Raw genomic sequence first — 9,843 nt, forward strand, 5'->3', positions numbered from 1 at the left:
GCCTTCCTGAAATTTCTAACCATTGAGCCACGTCTTAGGCTGGTATAATCAAAGACAGCTGAGAGGCAGCTCATGGCTTTGACCCTCCAGCCCTATCACTTGGTACCTCTGTCATCTTCACGCTTCCATTTCTGCAGGGATTAAGCAAAAGGGAGAGCATAATCATAATAACTCATAAGGTTTTTATAAGTAGCAAATGATATTGTACAAACAGAGCCTTAAAACAGAGGCTGGCACACAGTAAGCACATGATAAATGTTCCTCGTGATGATAATGTGCCCTGCAAGGTCCTGCCCTCTCCAGGTGAAGCATCTCCATTCCATCAACCCTGCTGTGTATCATGTAATTCTAGAAAGACCTCCGCTGTTAGAAGCTCCTCCATCACAGTGAGATGCCCAGAAATGGATTTAATATTCCGATGTGGTAGAGCGTGCCCCCCTTTCGGTGGGAACAGCACCCACCCTGACGCAGGCTTCACAATTTCATCGGTGCAGCCTACGAGGCATTGGCTCTTTGCCCTACCGACCCACATCACTGGGAGCTGTCAGTCTTGTAGACACCAAAAACTACCAGCTCTTTTTCATGAAAACTCCTGTCAAACCAAGCCTTTCCAAACAATATTTATGTAATTGGGGGGGGGGGGTGTATGAATACATTTACATCTATTAAAGTAAATTCTTGGTGTGGGATCTTGATTCCAGCCTTTTGCAGTGCAGTTGCATTCTGGTTTTATTATTCAGTCTTCCCTAATGTTGTGTCATGTGCAAAACTGGATAAATATGCTTTATTTTTATCCAAATGGTTGATTAAAGTGTTACCCAAACAGAGCCAAAGACAGAGCCCTGTGGGAACCCACTAGAGACCTCCATCTCTAAATGATCAGATCTTCTGGAATGTTTGACTTAGGACTCCACCTAACTTTATTACCATTACCCCTGCCTTTTTCCATCTTGTTCATAAAGATATCGTGCCAAACTCAATACATGCTTTTTCTATTTCAGTTTCTCGTGAGTAAAGAAAAATAGTGGATCCTGAATTATTCCTTCTTAGAGAGAGATAATAGTTTCATGTAATCACAGGGTATGGTCCTGGCCCCCACCACCATGCCCCAGGGCTCAGGGTATAGCTATATGGGCTTGCCAGAGTTTTTTTTTTGTTGAGTTGATAAAAATCCAGCAGGATTAATAGATCAGAACATGGAAGGGAGCCTGGACGAGAAGCAGCTGGGACCAGACAGTTTGGTGTTGCACATGTGGTAACCAAATTCCATTCAAGTATCACCTTCTTTCTGCTGAAGATCCTGTTTACATCTGGTGCTTAAGACACGTGGCTCAGGTCATGACAACAGAAGGGTTACTTGCGAAGGTTTTTCAAGGACTGCCTCTGAAATCTGCCCTCGGGAACTACAGAGGGAGAGAGAGATGCCGAGGGCTGTGGCAAAGCCCCCTGAGGGGAGCAACAACTCCATACACAAAGGAGACCGGGAGGTGCCCCGTATGGGTTTTGACTCAATATGGGAATCAGGGAAGTTGAAGGATTATCATGCTAGCAGGGAAAATGAAGCAACTCTGCCTTTTTTTTTGAGAGAGAGAGAGAGAGCACTCAAGCAGGGGAAGGGCAGAGGGAGAGAGAGAGAATCCCAAGCAGGCTCCACACTCACTATGGAGCCAAGGTGGGCCTTGATCCCACGACCCCAAGATCATGACCTGAGCCGAAATCAAGTCGGCGCTTAACCAACTGAGCCCCCCAGAAGCTCCCCCCCTTTTTTTCAATCAGGTTTTTTTTTGGTTTTTGGTTTTTGGTTTTTTTTAGAATTCTGACTTGTCTTACAATTCCTCCTTTGACAGTATACTTTCCCAAGAGGCAAATGTTCATTTGGCTTGGGGCTCGTGGGAGTGTGACCTGGGCTTAACCAGAATGTGCCCATCTTCACCATCCTTCTCCCCACTGCTTACATGCAGGAGGGAGAGAAGATGACTACAGGGGAGATCAGGGGAAGAAAAGGCAAAGGGGGGGCCACTGTAAAGGAAAATAAGAGGAAAGCTTAAAATTATAGAGTGACCAGGGTAATTTTATTAGATTCTTTACTCAAACATCCACTTTGGGGAAAAAAAGGTCTAAAACTGACCACACAAGTGTTGGCAGTAGACAGAACCAGAAATTTGGCTCCAGTTACATTAACTCCATTAGGCCTGGGTTCTTTCCTTTGTAAAATGAAGGCCAGGAGGCACCAGCTAAAGAAGTTCTGTGACCTTGTCAAACACCAACATTTTAGGCACTGGAATGTTCCATTCTGAAGGGTTAAGAAAGTTCTAGCAATCTGGAGGTTGCAGAAATGAGGGTCAGGCACTGATACAGGGCCACACAGAGCCATCTGCATACCTGGAGCGTCCTAAAGCTGGGGGAGGGGTGGGGCGGGCGAAGGGAAGCATTGTCGGCTCTGGGTGGAAGGGGTTCCAGAAGATGCCCACAGGTTGGACCCCAGAATGTGCAATGGCCGACCATCTACAACCTGGAGGCCCATGGCCCAGATCCCGGATCTCAGCAGTCCAGAACGCTCCAGAAAGATTTTTCTGATGCCTCCCGCCTCCAGTTCTGCAATAATTTCATGTTTCAGACTGGGGCTGGGACGGAGGCAAACCTGCAAACCCTGATAGCTACAGAAGGAAGCGGGCCAGGAAGGAAAAGATCAGCTGGGCACCGTTCTGCTCTCGGCAAGAACGACAAGTCTAGAAATGCAGGAAGGAAACCCAGAATGCCCGGGGGTGGGGGGTGGGGTGTATGTTACTGTGGCATTTCCAGGGCCAGGCTGTCCTCTTTGTTTGGGCACGCTTTTCCTGACAGAAAGCCAATGTTCTCACCACATAAATACTCGTGGACGTTAATAACAGCAGATAAGACCGCTGTCTGCAAAGATGCCGGGTTGCATGCAAATGGGCTGCAAATACCTTGGAGGGTTTCACAAAAATAAGACACCGGGGCCAAGAGAGTCTGGCAGAGGAGATGGGTCCTCTGACGAGGACGGTGGGAGGGAACGCGCGAACTGCTCGAGCATGCGAACCTTTTAAAATGGGACGCACTTGCCTCGAGCCCACGGAAGGTCTGCAGTTCTGCCTAGGTGCCCTTCACGGGAAAGCAGCTCTAAGAGGTTTGCTTTTGCAGAGGCCCGGCTCCCCGAGGGCGATCCCTGAGGTTTTACCGCCATCCAGTGGAAGCCTGGAGTATGGCAGCTGTGGAACTGCCCCAGCCTCATGTGAACGGCAGAGAGGAGGAGACAGTCTATCTCCCGCCCGACAGTGAAAGATGAGAGGAAGATTGCTGAGCTTCGTTTCATTATCACCCATTTAGTTCAAAGGAGCTGCCATTTTGGTTCCCGGCCATCAATCAACGGGCATCACTCAAGGACCAGGCTGGGCTGACTTTGCACATTCTATTTCACTCCAGTGAAGATAGAGACCTACAGGAAGTCTTTGGAAACGTCTTCTCCAATATCATAGCAATCATCAGGTGCCAACACTTCCAGTCCCTGCCATGTCCCTATTTTAACAGAAGAGTTTAATTATGTCCTGAAGGCGTAAGACCTGAAGACAGGGTAGCAGGGGGATGACAAGGGCTGTTCCAACGGGGAGCATTTATCTACCTCCTGGCAAGAAAAAGAATTCAGTGAGGGGATGGTCTACTTGTTCCAAGGCTGTATTTCTTAGAAGAGAAGCCAGCAATGGGTGCCATTCCTGTGTTTTCTCCTGTTTTTGAAGAGGTTGCTGTGAGGACTGCAGTCATGGGGATACAAAGGCCTGGCAGATACTCTTTCCTAACAAGAAAGCAGATCCAGGGTCGTCTGTGGCTTTCCCTTTCACTCAGCCTCCTTTGTTCGGTTGATGGGCTAAAGACCAGAGGAGGAAAGAAAAGAGGGGAGGGAATAGGTGTTTCTTGAGTACCTACACTCTGACAGATAATAGACGTGAAATTATATTGTGTTCTCCTCACAAAAACCTCACTGTGCTCTTAAGAAAGACCAGAATGGTCTGGAAGGATCCAAATCATGATTTGTAATTCCCCCTTTCCAATACAAAACTAGGCTAATGTTAGTGCAAAGCCATGTGAGAAACAATCAACCAAATCTTTGTGGAATGTAAATATCCTTAATTCTGAGTGTCATCGGTTCACCTCCAACCTCACCTCAACCCTCTTCCCACACCGGGTTTTCCTTTTGATGAAAAGCAGAGCATCAGGCTCTTAGGAGGTAACCCCCTAAATCAGCTACAAGTTTTTAAATGTCATTCTGTTTCGGTACATGGGGATTTTTTTTTTTTTTTCCTTCACCAAAAAGTGTTTCCTATGGCCCTTCCCCACAGAACTGTTTCTGGGATTAAGTAAATAATAATTGTTAGGTACCATGTCTTTTCCAAGGGATATTATGAACCGATTCTGTCAAATAGGGATCTGAATGTATTCCCTCCTACCGTTAAACCTGTGAATCGTGGAGCTGGCTTTGAGGTCTCCTCCCTGTCCTACTTGGCCTGCCAAACCCCATTCCAAGGATGCCACTCCGCCGCCTTCCTGCAGCAAAACCTCAGGATCCGTGACCCTTCTTGGCTCCCCCTGTCACCCTTGCCCCTCACCTCCACAACTGGGGAAAACACACTTGTCTTAGACATAAGGAGGAGAAGGAGAAACGCGTGGAGAAGGGTCAAGTGCACGCCCAGTGGAATTGAAGCTTGAACTTCAGCTGCGGGACCTCAGCTCCGCGTGAAGACAAGTGCCCCGCCGTCTCTCCTTCAGGTCCACTGCACACCCCCCGTACTGCCCGTCTGCCACCGTGAAAGACTTGCCACCACATCTTTATTGCGCCTCCAAGTGAGGAGCAGTGAATAACTTACTATACAAGGAACACTCCCCATTTGTAGACGATGCCCACTTACAGAACACAGGTGGTGAACGCAGCGTGAAGCTGTTTACAGAAGCTGAGGAGCAAGGGGGTGACAGAGGAATCAGTGCAAGGAATTTAGTGCAAGGACAGTGCACGAATTCTCCTGGCAAGTGGGATATACAAGAGGAAGTTCTGGGAAAGCATGCAGGGGAGCTTATGTCCGGGGATGGACAGCAAGTTTGGGAATGGTGACCAGTGAATTGGTGCTGGGGGCCCACAGGGGTCCCGTGGTAGCGCCACAGAGATGAGTATATTGGGGGTGACCTTTAGCCTCTCCTACCCAGACAAGATGGGAGGGTGCCAGTCAGTTGGCTTCCAGTGTAGATTTCGGCAGGGACAGGCCTTGGCTGTTTTTGCTCAGATTTGCAGTTCTGCTCTGCTCACAAAACCAGCCTTGAGGGAGAAGAGCTGGCTCCTGAAGCTCACTGAGCCAGGAAGTGGTCAGATGGCCAGAGCTTTAGTCACTTGTGAAATGACTGGGCAGAGTAATGGGCACACCCTGAGTTGCCGGAGACTCCCTCCCACTTAAAAGAAGTATCCTAAGCCTGGGACAAAGGGAAAACACGAGTGCTAGGCCCTGGAGTCTTGTTAGCCCCCCAGAAACTCCAGAAGGGAAGGCAAGTTCTTCCCAAAAGGTTTTGTACAGTTTCCTCGGGAGCCTCCGGATTTAACCCATATCTCCCGGGACTCCCCATTGATTGGCTGACTTGCTGTGCTTGTCCCACTCTTCTGAACGGCTAACTGCCGTCTTTCCTTCCTTCATAGTCGTGGTAAGGGCTAGTCCGAGTCTGGGCCCGTGGAATGGAGAAATCCTTTTGGGAGGTCCGATTCTGAAAAGGAAGCAGCCATATTGTTAAGTCCACTCCAATTCCTGGATATTTCAACAGAGTTCCGATCTGGGCAGGAACCTTAACTTTCTCCCCTTCTCCCATCCCTCCCCCTGAAGCACCCCTCCCTGTGCCCTGGGAATACTCCAGGAACACTAGGAATCCTCCAGTCTCCCGTGCTAACCCGTGAGGCAGATCACAGGAAAGGAGACACGTCGTCCTTCCAAGATGGCCATCCAGGGGCCCTTCAGAATGGCTACATCCTGTGTTCCCGAAGGACAGACATTCCCGGAGAGCTAATGCCATGGACAAAAAAAGGAGAAAGAAACCATTTACCTGCAGCTGAAAATGGGTGGAATAAGGAGCATAGAGTGTATCACCTAGCTCTTCAAGACCTGAAACAGAGGGAGAGGACGGGTTACAGCACTGGGGCCCCACGGGCTTCCTGCTCCAGCCAGTGCTCACCCCCCCATTCAGTCACCTATCAAAACATGCCGTGCTATCTATCCATTTGTCTGTCTCCCCAGGAGACCGTACGTTTCATGGAGGGAGAGACCGGCCCAGGCCCAGGGCCAGGCACAAAGTAAGCACCACATTGGAGCAATAAATGAACAGAGGGTCACTAGGGGAGCACCTTTCTAGAAAACCTCCCTGGCGGCACACCTCACCCCAGGACCACTTCTAAAGCACATCTGAAACCAGTCTTTTCAGATTTAGATCTGGCCAGAAGACGTTACCTAGAGTGAATCTCACTGAGGATTTACCCACTTCCTTAACTGCCCACAAGGAAAGAAGAAAAAAAAAAAAAAGCTTTTTTTTTTTTTCTTTTTACTTTCTTTGAGAGGGGGCAGAACTTATGAGCAATTGTTTTCTGTGTATTTGGGGAAAATTAGAGGGATTTAAACTCTGGAACAGAAGAGCAAAGGCATACAATCATCATGAATACAACTTAGAGCAATCCATTTATTTCCCACCGAATGTACCCGTTTAGTTTATTTCACACACACCTCAGATACTTTCTCTATATAAGATACTGTGGAAAATCTAAAGATTAGGGGCACCTGGGTGGCTCAGTCGGTTAAGCGTCTGTCTGTCTTCAGCTCAGGTCATGATCCCGGGGTCTTGGGACCCGCATCGGGCTCCCTGCTCAGCAGGGAGTCTGCTTGTCCCTCTCCTCCCTGCTCATGCTCTTTCTTGCTCTCTCTGTCTCTCTCTCAAATAAATAAATAAAATCTTTTTTAAAAAAATCTAAAGATTGGGGCGCCTGGGTGGCTCAGTCGTTAAGCGTCTGCCTTCGGCTCAGGTCATGATCCCAGTGTCCTGGGATCGAGCCCCGCATCGGGCTCCCTGCTCAGCGGGGAGCCTGCTTCTCCCTCTGCAGCTCCCCCCTTTTGTGTTCCCTCTCTCGCTGTGTCTCTCTCTGTCAAATAAATAAATAAAATCTTTAAAAAAAAAAAAATCTAAAGATTAACCAGAATGATTCGTGGCCTGTGACCAGGCCTGGGGCTGACACTGGAGAGCAAGGGATATAATGACAGCTATATTAAATAGTTATGGAATGAGACACACTCTGATAAGAGCATTTCCAAGTCCTACAGCTTGCAGGCAGAGTAAATAACGAGAAACTAGGGAATGTGTGACTCTGGAAAAGGACGAGGGCAGGGAGAAGGACATGCCTGGAGCCTGAACACACAGGCAGGGAAAGACAGCGACTTGGTTTGTTTGGACTGAGAGCGCGGCTTCCGTGGTTGTTGGGTTCTGGCTGTGAAAATATGGTGGGTACTGGGGAACCAGCGAGGTATGTGAGCAGGAAAATGTGGTAGCCTGAGAAGTATTTTAGGGAGAGGAAGGTGATAGTGGTCCATAAAATGAATGGAAAGAAGGATGAGAGGGAGGAATGTACTTAGGGAGTGATAACAGGGAGTCCAGGAGTGTGGTGACAGAGTGAAGGATGAGAATGGACAGGAGCCGATGGGTGCTAAAATATCCCCTCCAGCCATCCCTGCTTCCGTCCCAGCTTCCAAGTGCCCAGGAGAGGGACCGCAGCTGCTGTGAGAAGCACCAGAGAGCTTTGCACCTCGGGCTTCAAGGGCAGAGAAAACTGTTAGCTGAAGCTAAGGATCTCCGCCTTGGAGGTCCCTCACTGCAGTCCCAAACCCATCCCCCCTCCCTTGATTAGGCCCAGAGATCAATGACTAGATTCCTTGGGGCAAGGACAGTCTCAAGCTATCAATTTAGCCTTTTTGTGTGTGTGTGAGATCAGCGTAACACCTGGTTACTCACAACTTCAGGCAAGAGCAAAATCATTTGACTCTTTGATGTCAGATACGATCTCTTCCCTCCCACGGGCCCAGAGGCACGCAGTAAGATGTGGCTCTTCAGGATAAATCAGAATCCCCAGGGACTTTATGGAGATCCCTGCTGGTTTATGATAAAAGGGCATTCTCCTTCCTCTGTACTCTGTGACCACAGTAAGAAATCAGGGCGTGGCTTGCTTTATTCAAATCTATAAAGGCTCCACATTGCTGGAAGGAACACCTAGTTCTCTTTTATAAAGACCACAATCTCACCTGCTTGTCTCTAGAGATTTTTTCAGTCATTCCTTTGCTCCAACTTATTTCGACTCAGAGAAACCCACAGGGTATTGTGTAGAAAGTACTAGATTAAGACTCCCGGGGCCAGCTTCTAGTTCTATTAGAACTCTAACCAGCTGGATGTTTTTAAGCAAGATCTGAGCCTTGGGGACCTTATCTATTCTGCCAGGGGTATGACCTGGATCATCTTGAGTGTTACTATAGTTATAATATCCTATGATTCTCCCCCCCATCTTTCTACAAGGGATTCTCACCCAGCCATGCTCTGTACCTTGGGTGATTTCCTCTTGAGAGTAGGCTCTGTTCTCTACACCATAGCTCTGCTTCATGAGTTGAGGTTTACAAAAGGTATCCTCAACGGGGTAATCCATGGGGTTCCGTTGCTTTGTGAGCAGCCGAAACTCAGGTACAACATAAGCCAACAGGAAAACCCAGCCATTGGCCACCAAGGCTGAGCTGAGGACGGTATCATCCCACATGGGGCCAAAGGTAGAAATCAGGAGCAGGGTGATCCAGGCCACCCAGATGGCAATGGAGAGAAGCATGGTGAGGAAGATGTGGACCCCGTGTCTCTTCCAGCCGCTGAAGGATCCACAGAAGATGAAGCAGGACATGAGGCAGGTCAGCGCCATCAAGAAGAGGACATAGATAAGTAACATGACAAAGTCTTCATTGCGCCGAGAGGCAGAAAGCTCAGAGAAGATGGCGACATTGGTCCTGTTCATGGTGAGGATGATGTACTCAGCAGCAACGATGTCCTGCACCAGGCTGAGGCCCACGGCCAGGCTCAGCATCACCAGCAAGGACAGGGGCCTCTTCCCATGCACCAGCTTCGTCAGGTTGAAAGCATGAACCAGGAGGCAGGAGAAGCAGAGGGAGAAGAGAACTCCGAAGAGGAAGAAGCGGGTGGGTCCTGTGCTGCCATCAAGTTGGATGATGAAGGCAAAGGTGAGGCCAAAGATCCCCAGAACACCCAGGAGGAAGAGAAACTGGGTCGGGAGCACTTTTCGCCTGTTGGAGTCTTGCACCTTGCAGATGAGAATCAGGAGAGCGAACATGAAGGCCACTGAGGTCACAGCTCCAGCTGCGGCCACTGCTTCTAGGACAATGCCCCAAATTGCAGTGGTATCACAAAGTCTGTAGTACCTGGCGTCCAGGCTTGAGCGGCAACCACTAGCGGATGTTGTGGCCATTCTGGTCCTGCGTAGAAGCAAAGGTGGGGGGAGGGAGAGGTGAATCTCCAAACAAACTCTTGGCACAGGGACCCAGAAAGATTAGGAAAAACTTTCCTATGCTCTGCCAGGGTGTTGCCCCTGAACGTGCTACATTAGATAAAGCTACTAACTTTTCTCTAGCTCTCATGGCAAATTCTAAAGACTGATGAAGGCAAAAACCAAAGCTCCCCACAATTAAGCACTACTAATGTGTACACTGACGTCAGAGAACTCAATGCTCTCTTGAGGGGTTCCGGGGTCTCATTTCAAAACATAAC

The 9,843-nt window shown here is 48.9% G+C and overlaps 1 protein-coding gene across 1 annotated transcript; it reads right to left on the reverse strand.

Moving 5' to 3' along the window:
• Positions 1–5,333: 5,333 nt before the first annotated feature.
• Positions 5,334–9,544, reverse strand: GPRC5A (G protein-coupled receptor class C group 5 member A). Its single transcript, XM_021690716.1, has 3 exons — positions 8,623–9,544; positions 6,094–6,152; positions 5,334–5,760 (listed from the first exon to the last, which is right to left on the reverse strand). Exons 1-3 carry the CDS (start codon positions 9,542–9,544, stop codon positions 5,668–5,670), a joined length of 1,074 nt encoding a protein of 357 aa, XP_021546391.1. The 3' UTR covers positions 5,334–5,667.
• Between the last annotated feature and the right edge of the window lie 299 nt (positions 9,545–9,843).

Source organism: Neomonachus schauinslandi, chromosome 5 (genome assembly GCF_002201575.2).
Source record: "Neomonachus schauinslandi chromosome 5, ASM220157v2, whole genome shotgun sequence".
Classification (NCBI taxonomy): Eukaryota; Metazoa; Chordata; class Mammalia; order Carnivora; family Phocidae; genus Neomonachus; species Neomonachus schauinslandi.

Coding starts and splice junctions, on each gene's coding strand:
- GPRC5A (XM_021690716.1), bottom strand. CDS start 9,544: ATGGCCACAACATCCGCTAGTGGTTGCCGCTCAAGCCTGGACGCCAGG. Junction 6,153..8,622: donor TCAAGAGGAAATCACCCAAG/GTACAGAGCATG, acceptor CCTCTGTTTCAG/GTCTTGAAGAGCTAGGTGAT. Junction 5,761..6,093: donor CCACCCATTTTCAGCTGCAG/GTAAATGGTTTC, acceptor CTTCCTTTTCAG/AATCGGACCTCCCAAAAGGA.